At 41.9% G+C, this 20,062-nt stretch overlaps 1 protein-coding gene across 1 annotated transcript; it reads left to right on the top strand.

Moving 5' to 3' along the window:
- The first annotated feature begins 3,946 nt into the window (after window positions 1-3,946).
- tstd1 (thiosulfate sulfurtransferase like domain containing 1) lies at window positions 3,947-18,616 on the top strand. Its single transcript, XM_084331573.1, has 5 exons — window positions 3,947-4,390; window positions 5,922-6,445; window positions 15,403-15,523; window positions 16,144-16,306; window positions 18,386-18,616. Exons 2-5 carry the CDS (start codon window positions 5,924-5,926, stop codon window positions 18,438-18,440), a joined length of 861 nt encoding a protein of 286 aa, XP_084187699.1. The 5' UTR covers window positions 3,947-4,390; window positions 5,922-5,923; the 3' UTR covers window positions 18,441-18,616.
- The last annotated feature ends 1,446 nt before the right edge of the window (window positions 18,617-20,062 follow it).

Here is a 20,062-nt window from a genome sequence, read left to right as displayed (position 1 = left end):
TGGAGGGGATGATGGTGTTGAATGTGGAGCTGAAGTCAATGAACAGCATTCTCACATGGGTGTTGCTGTCATCCAGGTGGGAGAGGGTGGAGTGTAGTGCTGAGGAGATGGCGTCCTCCGTGCTCCTGTTGGCATGGCATGTGTTGTGAAGGATCAGATTAAACCGAATATATATATTTATTTATGGATATATATTTAATAGTATTTGTATATCGTTTGATATCCCTTGTATATTCCTTGTACATATACACTGAATATCCCTTTAGTCTACTAACAGCCCATAATAGTTTCATTCTCTCATTGGACAAGAACTTGGCGCCAGCAGCCAAGCCCCTTGGTTCAAGTTCAATCGTGCCGACGAACATGTCGTTACTAGCCCGGTTCCGCGTAGGAATACGTCTGGCGAAATACGAATGGTACTATTTGTTCACAGCGCATATATATATGGCGCAAGTAAAGTAGAACTTTCCTTTTAGTCCCTTAGCCCTTAGTTCTTTACCCTCCAACCTAGTGGCAAGACGTTAAGCCTCACCCACGATACACATGTGGTGCAGTATGGTCAACTTGGCCTCAGAATGGCATTGAGACATCGTGTGGATTAATAGTTGAATTGTCATAGTTTGGCACTATACCGTCGAGTGGGACGTATTTCTATTAAGTTAATAATAGTCTATTATGTATGGTGCATCGTTCGGTTAGAGTTATACAGTGAGTAGTACCCCCATCGTTTCCTCGCGTTATCTAGAGTCTTAACCAGGCTGGGCAGACCACGTGTGGTGCTTTCATCCGAGGAGTTCTGGGCTAGGACGAGTGGACCTGCACATTGGATTACCTTACCCGGACGACGGCGAGCCCTACACGGCTTGGATTATCTACTTGCTTTGGGTGCTTTGATTTATGCCATGGATAACAGCCAACACTGGTGAGTGTTGGAACTACCCCCCGAGAGGAGTCCAGGTGAGACGGCGCTCTACCCCGAGTGAGGTCGCCTCACGTCTCTTCGTTGTGGACCGGCAGCTACCGTCTACAAGAGGGCCCAACTGTATTAATCTGTGGACCAAGGTTCTGTGGGCACCGTGTTCAGCACTCTGAATTCTCCCAAGAAATCGTTGGCCAGATGGGATATCGCCGGCGGCTCTCCTAACCCCCCCCCCCCCCCCTACTGACTTACAACCAGCAGGACCCCCCTTTAGTATATCCAGCTATAATCATTAAGTACCATCGCTATAGTTCCCTAAAGAACCAGGTTGTATACTTGCTTCCTGCGTAACCAGAGATTGGACATTCAATGTTGATTTGCCTACGAATACTGATTTGCCTTACAAGTGCATTCAAATCATAAATGTCATTAAGTGAACGTTGTATATACCCTTTGCTATATATTAAATATTCGACTTATACATTTGTGTGGACTTGGTTTCATGGTGGGAAAGTGTTCATCATATCTATATCATGTACTGTGTGGCCAGTAGTTAAAGTACATAAAGCGGTAGTGGTTTAATGATACCATACTTATCAATACAGTCAGGGAATTGTACCCCTCAGTTACAGCATGCATATATGTATGTTTGTGTATCTACGGGTATGTGTGTCCATGATTAATATCTTCTCATCTGCAGACACAAGTATGAGCTCACACACATACAAATAATATATAACACATAGCTTCCCTCCATTCTCCCGGTATGTCATGATTTCCATTGACACACTCGTTTTATCGATCACACTATTTACTCAACCTGAATCTGAACCTTTGCCTCCACAGTAATTTACCTGAAACCTACTGTATTTAACATAACATAGACTAAACAAGTTTTCTTTTTGATACATTTACGAATATATAAATATTTTTTTAATTGAGTTTTAATATTATTATTATTATTATTATTATTATTATTATTATTATTATTATTATTATTATTATTATTATTATTATTATTGTTGTTGTTGTTGTTGTTGTTGTTGTTGTTGTTGTTGTTGTTGTTGTTGTTGTTGTTGTTGTTGTTGTTTTTATATCAATATCTAATTCATGCCAGTCAGGAAAAGACGAAAGCAGACATTTCGGCATAAGCCCACGGCATAACAACAATTAGTTGGTAACAGTTGCATACTTAGGATAGGATTAGGATCACAAGGATTACACACAGACGGTAAATGAGATATGTAGTCACTGGTTCCAGTACTGCGTGTGTAACTGAAGATAAATATGGTGACCGTGTTATAAATCTATCAGGAATTTGAACATATAGTTCTGACAGAGTCACACTGTCGCAGAGAGAGGAATCATCTTAACACTTTCCGCACCAGACCCGATGATAGTCGGGTTAACTCGCCGAACGTTCAGCGTCAGACCCGATCGTTGGGTTTTGGCCGTTTTTTCTTTTATTCGATATTTCCATTCATTATCCATCCAGGGAGCCTGGTGTTATCATAGGGAATGAGTCTGAGATTGCAAAAGTCCAATACCGCCGCCTGGTAGGATGCGGCCTGTATTGCACATCCTTTGAAACTCTGTGTCTTGGGCTGTGCGTCGATTATATTGGTCCGGGTGGACTTTTCCATGTCGGGCAAGGGCAGCGGTTGTCCCGATCGGCTTGAGGAGCGTCACATGCTCCAGATCGATGATGTATGGCGGATTATGTTGGCGACACGATCGACACCAATACTGGAACTCGCAATCAGATAATTGGAATATTCTTTTTGAGGCAGATCCTAGTCAAGGTAAGGGCTATATTATATCAATCTTGCGTTGATCAAAGCATGCCTTCATTGCGATCCGAGCGTATGTGTGTGACGCTAGTCCATAACGTATTCCATTGGTGACGATCAAAGCATAAGAAAACAACCCCCCCCCTCCCTTTCATTCATTCATGATGGAACATAATACCTATCATATGCATTAGATTTTTTAATTGTAGCGTGTGTAGGGATGGAACACCAATGCATTTAGTATAATACACGTTGGGGGCTATTACCAGCCTCCCATGAATTACCCTAAAACCATACTTATATTCACCACGGTATAAAACGGGAATGTATGGATGAAAAAAATTTCTTTTTCACATATTGAACGATAGATACTCGATGTCAAATGGGCAATAGTATTGTATCCATAGCTATAATATATAATATAGTTATAGCCCTGCAAACACTGCCATGTATTCCTATACGTTAAAGCATTGGCCTTTCAACCACAGTACACAGCGCCCTCTGGCGCTGAATGAGTTAAGTTCTGATACATTTTAGCAACCATATACGTAACTTCCAATGAAGTCAACTGTGCAGAGATTTGGTTTAAACCAGTTGGCTGCATAACTTAAATAGACAACTGTATTCACATGGAGGTATTGAGAGCAGAACTTTGTATAGTTTAACAATGGTGACACGGACTTAAAGGCAACAATAACAAATACGATCATGTCAGCATTAACCTATAGAAATCAACACTAGCCACATAATGACTAGAAGATTTTGGTTGTGGCTGGTCGGTCTGTTCATTCTATTAGCCACTTTGGCATGCGGCCTGCTTGTGTTTCATCTGTCTTTTCATGTCAAGACTAGTTGAAATTTATTGACTAAGCAAATTTTACGGTCATGGAGTTAGGGTGACTGAAATACACAAGCAGTCTGAAGGAAGGCGATTCCTGCTCTGGTTGTGTTCTTCTTCTTGTCTCAATGTGATGCTGGTACTTGTGTCATGTTGAGACTTGTCCACCTTGCCAGCTCTGTCCCATATAAGGAATGGAGACAATTTCCCCCCCGCCCCCTCTTGGCCCACTACAATGGTGGTGGGGGGTAAGAAGTGGGCTTGATAATAAACATACAACATACATTCTTAAACACACACACACACCTTTTTATGTAGCTCCACAACTTAATAATGAAAAACAGGCACCAACACCTAATTATTACCCACACAAACATATGGTACAGCAAGCACAAGCCTGCCTTCTGGCTCAAAGGCAATTAATATGCCGAGCAGCACACGCACACACACACCCTCCCAAAGAACTCTAAAGGAGCCATGCAAGAGGGAGTATGAGGGAGAGAAGCAAGAGGAGAAAAAAGACTGTGTGAAAGACCAGGAGACAGACGTGACACAGAGGGGGGGCACAGTGAGAGAGAGAGAGAGAGAGAGAGAGAGAGAGAGAGAGAGAGAGAGAGAGAGAGAGAGAGGCACAGTGGGGAGACAGATGAGGGGGTGTTGAGGAGGAGGAGGTGGAGAAAGTTTGATGGGGAACTAAATAAGACGGTGAGGCGCGGGCAGAGAAGAGTAAAATAACGTGTGTGAAGAGAGAGAGAGAGAGAGAGAGAGCAGAGAACAAAGAAGTGGAAAGAGAGAAAAGACTTGAGAAGAAAAAAGAAGAGAGATACTTGAAACATCCATCAGGTACAGTAAACCATTTACTGACATGTTTTCTTTTGTTTTCTTTCATCCGTTACTATGGTGATACTGTTGGCTCGTTGGGTCATTGCCGCAAAACACAGGTGGGTCACACATTATTATTAGCAACAGTGTAATGAGCAGCGACTTAAAACCACGAGTGACGGAGTATTCCTCTGTGGTTTCTGTGTAAACTGATCTCCCATAAAAGGAGGGAATGCCTTTTAGAGCATGAGGTCAGTTTGGGTTCTCACAGAATCCGCTTGGTTCCCACGCCAATAGAGGACAAAGTACTGTCGGGGTAAAGGGGAACTACAACTTAATTCATACATGTTATTCCTATGGTCCTAAAAAACATTAGTTTAGTTTAGTTTGTTTATTCAGCACATAAAATAACAGTGCTAGGAGGGGCAACGAAGCCCAAGAGGCTTGTACAGAGTTAACCCCTTGCGTCAGGAACAAGTATGATACTCAAAAACATGAAACAAAATGAAAAGCAGATAACCAAATGGAAAAAAATTATAACTAAACGAACAAGCAAACTAAAAAGATTAAAACAAAATGAATGAAGGGAAAATCTAAAATAAAGAAAGATAAAATTACATAACAAGCTTAGAATACAGTACATGTTCAAAAGAAAAGAACATACTGCTACATACCAATAAAGATACTAATACATACTAACCTTGTACTGTCTTTCACTAGTATGCACTCTCCTTTTAAGGAATATACAGTACCTATATTACTACCTACTATGCTGATATGCACTCGTCTGTAGCACTCAAGTTCGACAGTTTGACGAACATGTTACTGTACATACCCTTAGCTGCCAGAGTTGTACCCTTCCTGCTGACTTGTTGTCGCTTGAGATAAAAGTGTCAGCTAAATGACTAAATGTAAATGTAGAATAAATAATAAATAAGATCCAAAATCTAGAGTGCTAAAACTCAAACTTGTGATGTCATCAAGTATAAAGTCTGGAGCTGCTCCACAGACAATGAAATGGGGAAGATGGTAAAGATCCCAGTGTTCTGTCTATACAGACACAGGTTCTGTTTCTGGAGTGAAATACCGTAGAATAAAGTTACTTTAATTATAAAAACTCAAATAAAGATTCTGTGGGTCCACAGACAAAGTCTCCCATTCATTATACCCGATGACATCACACGTTTGAGTTTTACTTCTCTCTAGGTGTCTGGCTTTGAGAGAAAGTATCTCATGTTCAGAAATATTGATTGAACTTTCCTATGCCATGGAAAGAACCTATTTGAATTGTTAATTTGGGTGATGTTCCTAACGCAAGAAATATTTTCCCATGTTACGTGTTCTCGATTTTATCCAACATACATCAAAAACAATTTAAATGTTTTCAAGATAAGTCATATGTAACTGATGAGGACTCATTGTAAAATAGATCAACGTTATTCTAGCATTGTCAATTATATTGTATTTTTTTGTGATAACCACATTTTCCCACAGGAACCACGCCACCCCACCCCCCACCCTCAAAAATCAATTGTGTCTTTTCTTTGTGCAGAGATGACGTCATTGTGCTGTCAGCTGGCTGTGCTTCTACTGTTTCTGACTCCCATCTCCTACCTCCATTCTTCCTCCCCCCTCCTCTTCGCCCATGCGGCCCCAACGTCCCTTCCTGTCACTCGCCAACGGATCTTATACATGACGGGTGGCGGCCCTGATGAGGACTATGACGAGGACACATCCAGCTCTCCTCCCAGAATAACCCCTTCCACCACACCTATTCCCCTCCTCAACACCCAGTCGCTCTGCAAGTACGATCCTTGCCTTGAGGACCAGGAGCCCTGCTCTCGCCTCTCAGCCCTGACCAGGTGCCTCTGTCCTGGCCTCAGCGGGGCCGACCAGCCACCTCACCCGCCACGCCTCCAGGGGCTGGTCCCGGGTGGAGGCGGAGGGAAGGTGGAGGTCCAGTGGTGCGCGCCTCCTTCCGTGGTGTCCGGCTACAGGGTGGTCATCGGAGAGAGCGGAGGGGGAGTCCTGGAGTTTAAGGGGGAGGCTCGTCGGGGAGAGGTGGGATCCTTGGAGGTAGGGGCTGAAGTATGTGTGGAGGCGGTGAATGAGGCAGGACACAGTGTCCGTTCAGAGTCCTCCTGTATGCGGTATGAAACCCCCAAAGACTCCAGCCATGCACTGGGGGTGGGGGTTATAGTGGGAGGGGTGGCCTTCGTTCTGCTCCTCGCCCTCGCAACTCTTGTCCTCTGGAGATGCAAAGCGCGCCAGAAAGCAGCGGGGGACTCTGCCGATGGGCTGGGGAACCCGTCCTACAGCACAGAGGGTACTCGGTGAGCCACAATGGATGGATCTACAGACACAGTCCTTCCCAGTTGCGTAGGAAGGCCCCTAGAGAGAACTGGGGAGAGAGAGACAGGCTGATAAGGGGGACCGAGCCAAACAGCTCTCAGAAACAGTATTGGGATCATGCTGTGGTCAGTGGTACAATGCAAAAGTTGTTTATAGTCCTGCTTGTATGATTCTATAATTATTGTGTAATTCAAATAAGAACTTTGGACTTTGCGGACTAACACTAATGCATAGCTTGCTATATAGGTAGTTTTCTGCCTAAAGAAACGACAGGTTTATTTGCTGGCAAGTTAATATCTGTGGGTTTATGACAGGGTACTAAGGTATGGTAGAATTCAATTGTACATAATAATCTGTAAAATGCACTGACAGAATACTTTTGTAATAAACTAAAACAGTTTTTAATAAATGTATTTTTTTGTGTGAAAGATTGTTTTCAGTGGAGACATATCACATAAAAGGCAGCGTGAAAACTATTGCCAAAGTCATTTAGTTCTCCATGAGTATAGTACCCGACATTTAGCTCAAACGGTAAGATACAGTAATATAGCTAAATAGAAGGATTAAATTGTACATAATAATCTGTAAAATGCACTAACATAATACTTTTGTAATAAATAATCAAATGTTTTTGTGTGAAAGAAGTTTTCAATGGAGACATATTTTATTAGATTATATTAAAATGTATTGTCATTATACAGCACAAGTAGTACAGTACAACGAAAATAAGTTTGGCATCCAACCAGAGTGCAAATGTAGCAGTAAAGTGCAATAGCAATATACAATGTACAGGTGGTTAAACTGGGTACAGCATTTACAAGTTAGTACTACTCAGTGTAGTGCTAATTAGATGTATATGTACTATACATGTAAGTTATGTATAAATAGAGACAGTATGACTACTACTGGCCAGCAGCGTAACTAGTAAGAGTAGGATATACACAGATATGTGCAGGTAAACAGGTGAGGATAGGTATTGCGGTGGGAATATGGTTACCATAATACAGCATTATAGTACATGCTATCATACAGAGCTAATGGTTATGTGCAGGTGTTCAAGCAAGTGGCGTCGCGTGGGTAAAATAACAGGGGATGCCAAAAAAAATTTATTAAATATTTTTATTCTTTTTTTATTTCTTTTATTTTTTTTATATTTAAGTCAATCAGTCACCATGTACACTACAGTATGGCTCGGTGGCCAGTCAAACTTTATTTTTATTTATTTAACAGATTGCAGAATGGGTACAATACAGTACGGCTCAATACACACAATTTTATAAGGGGATGCAGACCAGAGAAAGATGTTTGTCTTGTTTACATCAGGGTCCCCCATTTTCAATTCATAGTGACATTTATGACATACAAGACATCATGACATTTATGGCATAGGGACATACACAACATACATGACATTTATGGTATAGGGACATACATGACATACAGGGTGGACCCTGATGTAAACAAGACGAAAGTCTTTCTCTGGTCTGCATCCCCGTAACAATTGTATGTATTGAGCTGTACTGTACTGTACCATTCTGAAATCTGTTAATAAACTTTTCAATCAATCAATCAATCAATCAGGTATTTAGTACTGTTACATTTGTGACATATACGATATTCAAATATACAGTACTGTTACCCATAGATCCTGACAGAGTATGATGGGGAGGGGACTGTCGAATTTTTTTCATATTTAAGCCAAATAATGTATATAATATATTTCTCCCTCCCTCCCTCGCTCTCTCTCTCCCTCTCTTTCTGAATATTACACACACACACAACACAAATATATATACACACACACACACACAGTGGTTGCCTGCAGGAGGTCTGGTTTGATTATGAATCAGAGAGAGAGAGAGAGAGAGAGAGAGAGAGAGAGAGAGAGAGAGAGAGAGAGAGAGAGAGAGAGAGAGAGAGAGAGAGAGAGAGAGAGAGAGAGAGAGAGAGAGAGAGAGAGAGAGAGAGAGAGAGAGAGAGAGAGATAGATAGAGATCTGGCCTGATGTCGCCATCGGAGCGTTTCTCAGCGTCTTGCAAGATATTGCTGACATGGCATACGTGTATAGCCTGTGGCTCGGCCCATCAAACACAAGCAGTACAGTATGACTCGGCGAGTCGGCGCCGCCCCATCGACACAATAACACCGGTTCCTGACAGGGAGCGACGCGAGCGAGCGTGATTGCGAAAATGATAAAAATTTATTCGTTTCAATCAGACTATCCTGACCTACCGCGAGCGACAGAGAACTGAGCGGCGATGTCGCTCCCCCCTCAAATATTCGCTCGCTGTGTCTCTAGTTGAGCGATTACGCGGCCGAGTCCCGCCCCTAAACACTTTTTATTGGTCGAGAATCGCAGGCTGCTTTGCCCCTGTGCTTCCAGGTAAATACACACACACAGACACACTCGGACACACACACACACACACAGCGGCATCACTTATGAAAAGTTATTAGGTTATTAGGTACTCACAGTCACCATTGTTGCAGCTGATGCTGCAAAGTAAAGTAAAGCAACGTCCACAATCACAAAGTTCTCCAAGTCCTGTGGGTATTCAGGTATTCTCCTAAATTCTTCTGCAGCTGAGCGAATTTCAGGTCTCCTCAATGAATTAATCCGAGAGAGGAATCCGAATTTCAATCAATCAAACAATGCTGTTTGTTTAGACATTAAGACTTACATAACGTTAGCTAGCTATCTCCAGGGTTCCCTCGACGTATTGTTGTTTTGATTCGAACGTGGCCGCGAGGCGATGACGTCGTCACGTTTAGCTTTTAATGTGATTTGATTGGTCAATCGGTGGAAACGATCTGGACCTGCCCCGCCTCCAGGGCGGCAAATGTGCAGAGGCTAGAGTACTTAGTTTGCTGACGGACCCGTTTTAAAGTGTGGGAAGCGCTTTGCTTAGCTCGAATCTTATTGGCTATTATTGGTTTTGGACTCCACAAGCATGAATCACATGGTGGATGCTAGAGAAAGACACCTCCCCTCTGCCTCCTCTGCTGCAGTGAGCACAGAGTGACTGCCTCTGCTCAGTGAGTCTGACAGTGTGTTAGAGAGAGTGAGAAGGAGAAGAGGGAGAAATAAAAACGTATATATAACTATAATATAATTATAACACAGAGATGAAAAATAATGATTTTTTATTATTATTGTAAACTATATAAAAAAATTAAAAAAAAATTATTTAAATTTTTTTTCTTTCATATTTCATATTAATTCATATTTTGATAATGGGGAAGCCTGGCTTCCCTTGGCTTCCAGGAGGATTCGCCACTAACAGAGGGGTTATGTGCAGGTATATTCAGACAAATATGCGAGATAGTAATAGCTACATCTGTATTTACCTCTGTAAAGAACAGTGCATGGCGGAATCTTGGTCCCGTTGGCGTGTTGCTTTTTAACAGCGGAGCAGTGCAAGAATGTGACAATTTGACCATGTGACCGCGGCAACGCGGGAGAGCGGCAGTGCGGAAATAGGCTGTCTCTAAGACAAACTCTAACCTTAACCAGCTCCTTAACAGCGCCTAAACTTAACCGTTCTAACCTTAACCAACTCCGAAACAATGCCTATAACAATTTTTGAGTGACCCCTCTGCACAAAAAAGGCAGTAAATTAGACCCAGGCAACTACCGCCCTGTTTCTATCCTTACCTCCATCTCGAAAGTCATGGAAAAAATTGTATACGAACAGGTCGAAAAATACCTTGCGGAAAAAAATCTAATCTACGAATTCCAATCTGGCTTCAGAACATCCCACTCCACTGACACATGCCTTCTCTATTTAAACGACCACATCAAACAAGAGGTGGACGCGGGCAAATACTGCGGCATGGTCATGCTGGACCTACAAAAGGCCTTCGACACTGTCAATCACACCATTCTGATTGACAAGCTAAAAGCAATTGGTTTTGATAGTCTATCAGTGAGCTGGATGCAATCCTACCTGGAGGGGAGAGAGCAGATGGTGGAGGTAAACGGTACCCTATCCCCCCCCCTCACAGTAAACTGTGGTGTTCCACAAGGAAGCATACTAGGTCCGCTACTGTTCCTAATTTATGCAAATGACATGTCGTCAGCTTGTGACTGCAACTTGTTCCTGTTTGCGGACGACTCAGCCCTGCTGGTCTCTGACAAGAACAAATTACAGGTTGAAAAAACCCTCAGCTCAGAACTAAGCAAAATCTGCATATGGCTCGCTGATAACAAACTATCATTACACATGGGCAAAACAGAGTCCATTCTCTTCGGTTCAAATAACAAACTCAGCAAGACCGACGGCTTCTCAGTTACAGTGGGTGACAATATTGTCACAAGGAAAGAAGATATTACCTACCTGGGTTCCATCCTAGAGGCAAATCTTTCCTGTGACAAAATGGCATCCAATGTAATAAAAAAAGTCAACCAACGAACTCGTTTCTTGTACCGGATCTCCTCACTGGTAAACAAGAATACCCTGAAGACTCTAGCAGGAGCACTCATTCAAGGGTACTACGACTATGCTTGCACCTCATGGTACCAAAGCACCTCAAAGGCGCTAAAAACAAAATTACAAACATCTCAAAACAAACTGGTCAGACTACTGCTTGACCTTACTCCTAGAACCCACCTCACCCCTGCCCACTTTGACAACCTAGGATGGCTTAGAGTAGACGACAGAGTACAGCAACTTGCAATGGGCCTGGTCTACAAGATACACTACACGACCAAGGTACCCATGTACATGACTAAATACTTCCCAAAGGTCAGTGAATACCACGATCACAACACCAGAGGGAGCTCCACAAATCATGTTAAACCCAGATTCGGCTCAAACAAGGGACTAAACACGTTTCGCAATTATGCCACATCAATGTGGAACGCCCTACCCAAAGCTGTAAAGGAATGTGAATCACTACCCACTTTCAAAAACACTCTCAAAAAACACCTAAGGGAGACTGCAACTCGAAACTGGCCCCTGTAAATGTCCGAACACAACCCCCGCCAATGTACAGTAAATTACCAAGTATGGTCTTGTCAATAATCCAATGTACAGTGTTGTTTGTACAGTTGTACAGTGTCCCCCACCCACCCCTCCTACCCACCCCCCCCCCACCCACCCAACCACCTCCAATGTACAGTCCAATGTACAGTCCCATAATCCAATGTACAGTGTTGTTTGTACAGTTATACAGTGTCCCCCACCCACCCCTCCTACCCAACCCCCCCCCCCCCCCCCCACTCCTACCCAACACCCCCCCCCCCCCCCCAACCACCTCCAATGTACAGTCCCACCCCCACCTACCCAATCCAATGTACAGTTTCTACGCCTAATGTATATACTCTTTTCTTTCTGGACTCTCTTTGTATCACAAATACAGTACTGTAATTGCAAATCTGGTATGTCATAAATGTATAGATGTAGCAGTACTGTCTATCTGTATGTCATGTATGTCATATATGTTACGATGAATTGGAAATGGGGGACCCTGGTGGAAACAAGACGAAAGTCTTTCTCTGGTCTGCATCCCCTTAACAATTGTATGTATTGAGCTGTACTGCACTGTACCCATTCTGCAATCTGTTAATAAAGTTTTCATTCATTCATTCATTCCTAACCTTAACCTTAACCTTAACCATGCCTAACCTTAACCTTAACCATAGAAAGAATATTGCCATTCTCTAAGACAAACTCTAACCTTAACCAGCTCCTTAACAGCGCCTAAACTTAACCGTTCTAACCTTAACCAACTCCGAAACAATGCCTAACCTTAACCTTAACCTTAACCATGCCTAACCTTAACCGGCGAAAGAATACATGTTAAAAAAAAATCATGTTAAAAAAAAAATTGATGGGATTCGAACTCGTCAAGAACGGACCGCAGGACCGCAGGACCGCTGCTCTGCCAGGTGAGCTGAGCGCCGAATGAAAATCATGGCGGATTAGGGCGGTTACATAATTCCGCAAGCTCTGCCGCTCCGCTCTGCGGTTGCCGCGCCTGCCGCGGGGCGTGTCGCAGCCAATCAGGGAAAACGCGGAAGCAACGGCAGCACTGCTCCGCTGTTATTAAGCAATAGGCGTCCCGTTGGCTATAGCCAGGCTATGTCCCGCCTTTTCTATGGTATCTAAACCAATGATCTGTCAGAAAACAACACAACAAGGAAGTGTGTTTTTACAGCACGTTATCATGAAGGTATCCATGTTATTCAATACGCACCAGTAAATCAGAATGGCAAATGCAGGTGAGTTGTGCACACAGTCTCGTGTGTATTAACTAACTATGTCGTTCATGATAGTAATCGTTTTAACCTGCTTATAGCTATAAACGAGCGATACTGTATCGATTCGCTACACTACACGTGCATGTGATTATGTCGGGCATTATTCTAATGTTATAAACGTCACAAATTATTAGTATTACCTTGAATGAATGAATGAAAACTTTATTCAACAGATTGCAACCTAACCGTTGTCTCTGGTTTTAAGATTTGTGTAGTATGTAGAAATGTTTGTTGTACTCACTCAATTAGGCCTACATGTCTTTACATGGCAATCTCTCCAAACAAACAAAAAGTGTGGATAATGGCTTAACGTTAGGCCAGAGTTAACCAACCAATGTCAACATGACTCAGCGGCTTTGATCCGTGAAGCAGGAGCCTTGGGCAAAGAAAGAGCACCCTGTCCTAGCAGTATGCCAACTACTTGAAGGGAGTATCAGCATGCAGTGGGCTATTTATTGCCTGTTGTTTTATATTGCATAGAGCTCCAAGCATCTTCAGTGGCTTGGCTGGGAATATTAATATACTGCCATTAGTCTCAGAATAGTACCAGTGCACGTTTTCTTGTCATGATAATGAATGAATGAATGGCTGCATTTCTATAGTGCTTTAGCACTACTCAAAGCGCTTTACAATGGAATTTCATTGTATCAGTATGGGAATCAAACCCCTAACCCTGGCAGTGTTAGTGCCCTGCTCAGAGGAACAGGCCCTCTACGGATACACAGGACCATATTAGGTGGTGACCATTCTAATTAGAGTCTATAAAGTGAATTGTGCTTGCTACATGGAAATAGTTCACTCCATGAAGTGAAACAAAGTAATGACAGGATCTGCATACCATACTTTCATTACTGAGGTCATGGCATCATTACTCCCTAGTACCACCCACACACCCAATTTGATCTGAAAGGGAATGTTAATAGGCTACAAACACCTGGGAACTATTTCCTGTAATGGAATGTGCCCAGAGAAGGAAGGTGGGAAACTTTTTATTTCGTTTTTCCATGCATGCCATGTGAGTCTGTCCTATTCCTATACGGTATACTATATGTCATATTTGAAGTTTGAAACATGAGTGATGATCAAGCCTGTCAACATTAACCATCTCATTGGAAACAGGTTTGGTCCAAATAAATCTCATATCAAGAGGATCTAGCCTTTATCAGTCACAACTTTGCTTGTGACTCACAAGCAAAAATAACAAACAAAAGACACAACCATTTGTGATAAACTGTGACCAATTTGCTTCTACTGCTTATAGCTACCTGGATATGTGCTTTAGCCTGAGCACTGTATGCATTGTCTTTATGAAATTAGTCTATCTGTACAAAATCAGACCTCAGACTTACAGTGTAATGTACAAATTTCACTCTGCAGTTGCATGAGGGTCTTGGACAGAGAAACGCAATGGTTTGAAAGCTTGGTGTTGCTAATAAACATTTTAAATATTTTTTATAAACTGGTCAACACTGCTCAAAACGGCTTTAGCCAAGCTTTCAAACCATTGTGTTTCTCTGTCCAAGACCCTTGTGCAATTGTGAGTACCTTTGAAATTTCTCTGCGATACTTGTACAACGAGCGTTTTGCGGAGGACCAGTTCTTCAGAGTTCATTATGGGATTTTCCTATGGAGGAGCAAGGGACTGTGGATTCACTCGTCCAAACCCTGTTGGCGTGCATCACAGTCACGGAAGGGGCTACCTACAAGCACTACCATTTGGTGAACTGGTGTGAAATTACTTCACTGACTTGCGATTTCATGATGTCTCTATCGTGTGATTTTTATCTGCGACCAGCAGCTCTATAGTGTGCTCGGTTGGTTGGTTGGTCCACAAAAGTGTTTTCACCACAGTTTTCACCCTAGGAGTAGGAGGCTGTAATTTGGCATGGAAGTCAAGTGTCTGCTGGTGTGTATATAAATGCATGCATGCACGACACGTATACACGGTCACAGCTAATGTAGATTTGTTCTTGTGAATAGTGCCACCATTTTACCAAATAAGAAATAACACAACATTTTGCACACCTCTTCTCCATCATGGAGAAAACTTTCCAAAATTAAGTTGTAGAGCAAGAATAGCTTTATATTTGTACAACGTCTTGGGTCAATTTGACTTGCGGGTGTGCGAGGTCTGGCATTTTTAAGTTTGACATTTTAACCTTTTGATTATAGCACCACCATCTGGCGGATTGGTGTATTTGTTGTTATCTATCATTGTGGCAAATTTCATGTCTTAGTGTCATGTCAAACATCTTTTGACATTAAAATATTTTGGGATGGACCAACAGACAGGCAAACGGACCCACGACTAGCAGCTTGAAGCTGAAAAGGGAAATGGAACAATGTTGCTGACTGTCAATAACCTTCAATAGCCTCTGTTGCCTGGCCTGACTCACATCCATCTCTTCCTCCAGAGAAGGAGATCTCTTACTCAGACCTGAAGGCCCTCTTGGAGAAGAGCCAGAGTTCCCTGGTAGTCGATGTACGTTCTAAAGAGGAAGTAGACAACGGTCATATCCCAGGATCCATCCACATACCAGGTGAGCTTTACTTGTATAAAAAATATGGTTTACCATCCAAATCACTTTGTAGATTTGATTTTCAAATATATTGTACTTCACCTTCATTAATGTTGAAAAGTAACAATTGCTATATAGACTGTGTCAATGGAATTCTGTTCAGTATTCACTGTTCATTCATACCCAAGTGTATTTCCTGTCAGCTATTGCATTAGCAAACTTTGCAACAGGAAATACATTTTAGAATACTCAGTAAGTTTACTGCACACTGAAATGGAGCTAAAACATGCACTTTAACTTTAACACTTAATTTTCAGAGCATCTTTTAACAATCTTGCTGCTTATTCTTATGCTTTTGTATTTCCTTCAGACTAGATGCTTTGAAACAATTGAATGCCACAAATTAAATCTTTCAAAGCATTGATGCAATAATCAATTTGTAATCAATTTAATTAATGCATTTGATTGAATCGTGATACCCCTACGCTTGAGTGTGAGAAGACCGGTGTAGGCCTGCTCTTCAGTTCATGAATGTGTGGAAATACAGTAGCTAGCCTATTTGATATCTCCCTCTCCTAACCAATCCAAATCAATCTCTCTTCTTACTTCCTTCCTTCCTTCCTCCTCTCTTCTCTCCCTAGTTGATACAGTGGGGGGTGCCCTTGCGCTGGACCCTGCAGAATTCAAGGCCAAGTATGGGGTGACTAAGCCAGCGCTGGATTCCCCAGAGCTGGTCTTCCACTGCCAAATGGGCAGGCGAGGAGGAGTGGCCACAGAAAAGGCACTAGAACTGGGATTCAAGAAGTAACTTTATACAAAATTCACAAATCCCAACTTGCTATTAAAGTTGGGGTAAAGTTAAAATAAATGTGTTCTGAGTTTGGTACACCACCCAGCCAAATCGGAATTATTACAAATGTTAATAACTATTATAAACCCCATCTGAAAAACAGCTCATCTGGCTGCTCAGGCCATTTCTCAGGATCGCAGGTGCGCAGTCAGATCATGCTTGATTGAGCTCCCTTTCAGCTCAAGTGACATTTAATTTGTCCTTTAATCAGTAAAGCCTATTGCTATAAACTTCCAAATTTATCAAATGGACCCTACTTGGTTAGAAAGCTTGACTAATTTACTAACCAGCAAACTAGGTTAGACCTCGCAAATCTATGTTTTAATTTAACTACTATTGCACTTGAATGTGGCACTAATCTTGTTAGCATTTCTCATATGCATACATGAAATGGTTAGCATTAGCTTAAATGTTTTGCTATAAATGTCCATCAAATGGACCCTACTTGGTTAGAAAGCTTGACTAATTGACTAACTAGCACACTAGGTTAGAACACCAAAATCTGTGTTTTTAATTACCTTCTTAGCATTTTTTATTCACATACAAGAAATGGATAGTATTTGCTTTGCTACACTTTTGAGCCACTATGAATTTGAGAAAACCATGCCAATGTGCTCTAGTGTCATCGAGCCATGCTTTCAAGCCTGCCCCCCACAAAAATCCTGTTTAACTTAACTCCACAATTCAGTAATACATAGTTCAATCTTTTCTTTCTGGCAGCTCGGGGCACTTCCTGAAGCAGGATAATGCAGTTAGATAATGCAGATAACTTTCCTAAAAATATATCATTGTAAATATTCTGATATTAACAGTTATTAACACTTTGACTGCCGGGAGCCGTCTTTAGACGTCTTTGCTGGCCATGCTAAAGTTGCCGGGGGACGCTGTACGTCGTCTTTATATCAATATTTCAAAAATCTGCGATCGGATTCATAATGTCCCTCCGCTGGCCTGAGATACACCAGCAGGACCCACTGAGCTCTCTGGCGGTTCAGGAGCGCCATCTGGTGGCCGATCGCGCAACCGCTTAACAGGAAGCGCAGTAGAGGTTGTGCTAGATGTCCGTATTGCTTCCGGCCACTCAGGATAGGTTCCGGCACTCTAGCTCATCACACTACATAGCGATCGATTGCCAATAACTCGATAAACAACATGATTTGGACGTATATACCATTATACAAGCTGGAGATGGACCGGGTAATAATATATCCCATAATGATAAAATTTCTACTCGACGATGATCGCCCAACGGCGCGCGGAGACTGGGGTGAGTTTCAGCGTGTAACGTTACCGTCTTCGATAATAACTGATATTATCAACATTTGACCCACATTAGATGATTGGTATAACGCTGCCCACGGAATTATAAACGCCCCCTCGCCCATCCGGTCAACATCAGATGACGTGTAGTAACTTCTAGAAGTACGTCTAGTTGGAATTTTTTATATCGCGCTGATTGCCATCAAACTGTATTTCATCATCAATATAATGCATTTGGGGCTATATATCACGTTCTGGATAAAGCTGCAGAAAGAGATGAAAACATACTTATACATTAGACCATACTTTACTATGAATATGTGAATGAAAAAGTTTAACGTTGCTACACAATGAACAATACATATAGGACTTTGAATGGGCCCTAATAATGGCAATGTAGCAATAGAATTTAAAAAGTTATAGCCCTGCAAAGAAGGGGACTTTCTCCATAGACAAATAGTGCTGGCAATCTATGGTATATCATTAATTTAACCTTAGGCAACCAAAGTGTTAATATGCATGACTGAATCACAGGAGTGGCCTATCACAAAAGGGTAGCAGCTATTGCAAATTTGTGCTTGTTTCTTTATTTTATCCAGATTCATAACACTATAGGTTTGTTGTGTGCAGACTATCATTTCAGTTTGTCAGACCAGATATTATGTCTTGCACTTTCCCTACTGGGCCATGCTTGTCTTTGCTGTTTTTATTACAGCATTATATAATAGTGAAGACGCTTTGGTGATGTTTTTTCCTTGTGTCTCTTATTTCAGTGCACGTAACTACGCTGGCGGCTACAAGGAGTGGTCTGAGAAACAGAGGAAATGATTCATGTGCAGGAGAGCATACTGCTGCAATTACAAAAGTCAAATGGAAATGCACTAGATGGAGAAATATAATTTTCTTTTCATTGCTTTTTTGATTATTGTTTGTTTTCTTTTATATATTTATACATGTATGGTATATCCACTGTACTTTAATTGTTAATAAAGTAAATAACTTTGTACCTTCATTCTTTAATGTGTACCAGTGTGCAATATGGCTTCCGTACAATAGAGCATGACTACATAACATAACTGCCGTCTATTCAATTATACTATTATGATATTACTGTATGTATGCATTCCCTTTACAATCAACTACCCCTGAGCAACTTGGGGAAATAAGTGGCTAAATTAAACACTGCTGATTGTTAAGTGTCCCAAACACAAACAACCTCCCAATTGCCTTACATTTGCCTTTCTATAGTGAGGCTGTAGAGTTTATTGGTGTAATGCATTGATTGATTGATTGATTGATTGATTGATTGATTGAAAAGTTTATTAACCGATTGCAGAATGGGTACAGTACAGTACAGCTCAATACATACAATTGTTAAGGGGATGCAGACCAGAGAAAGACTTTCGTCTTGTTTACATCAGGGTCCCCCATTTTCAATTCATCATAACATATGACACACACGACATACAGATAGACAGTACTGCTACATCTATACATTTATGACATACCAGATTTGCAAATACAGTACTGTTTGTGATACAAAAAGTGTCCAGAAAAAGAGTGTATATACATTTGACGTAGAAACTACATTGGAGGAGGTTGGGTAGGGGGGGGGGGGGACACTGTACATTGGAATACTGACAAAGCCATACTTGGTAATTTACTGTACAACTGGGTTAGGACATTTGTAGGGGCCAGTTTCGAATTGCAGTCTCTCGTAGGTGTTCTTTGAGAGTGTTTTTGAAAGTGGGTAGTGATTCACATTCCTTTACAGCTTTGGGTAGGGCGTTCCACATTGATGTGGCATAATTGCGAAACGTGTTTAGTCCCTTGTTTGAGCCGAATCTGGGTTTAACATGATTTGTGGAGCTCCCTCTGGTGTTGTGATCGTGGTATTCACTGACCTTTGGGAAGTATTTTGACATGTACATGGGTACCTTGGTCGTGTAGTGTATCTTGTAGACCAGGCCCATTGCAAGTTGCTGTACTCTGTTGTCTACTCTAAGCCATCCTAGGTTGTCAAAAGTGGGCAGGGGTGAGGTGGGTTCTAGGAGTCAGGTCAAGCAGTAGTCTGACTAGTTTGTTTTGAGATGTTTGTAATTTGGTTTTTAGTGCCTTTGAGGTGCTTTGGTACCATGAGGTGCAAGCATAGTCGTAGTACCCTTGAATGAGTGCTGCCAGAGTCTTCAGGGTATTCTTGTTTACCAGAGAGGAGATCTGGTACAAGAATCGAGTTCGTTGGTTGACTTTTTTTTATTACATTGGATGCCATTTTGTCACAGGAAAGACAAGCAGAAAGATTGATCTATCCCCTGGCCCTTTGCATAATAATTCCAGTGTGAGTGTTTTTCCATTTTGATCCTTTGCTCCATTCAAATGCGCAGAGTTGAGGGCAACTCTACTGAAATGTGAGGCATCTATTTCCAAGCACTGTTGTTTTAGCGCCATAC

This window comes from Notolepis coatsorum (assembly GCF_963971535.1).
Source record: "Notolepis coatsorum genome assembly, chromosome: 16".
NCBI lineage: Eukaryota > Metazoa > Chordata > Actinopteri > Aulopiformes > Paralepididae > Notolepis > Notolepis coatsorum.
Note: the sequence above shows the minus strand (reverse complement) of the source record. Positions and strands in the feature narration are given on the sequence as shown.

Excerpts from the sequence above, each read along its gene's own strand:
- tstd1 (XM_084331573.1), top strand. The coding sequence starts at position 5,924 with ATGACGTCATTGTGCTGTCAGCTGGCTGTGCTTCTACTGTTTCTGACT. Across the intron at positions 6,446-15,402 it reads GAGAGGTGGGATCCTTGGAG|GAGATCTCTTACTCAGACCT; the intron begins GTAGGGGCTGAA and ends CCTCCAGAGAAG. Across the intron at positions 16,307-18,385 it reads CTAGAACTGGGATTCAAGAA|TGCACGTAACTACGCTGGCG; the intron begins GTAACTTTATAC and ends CTCTTATTTCAG.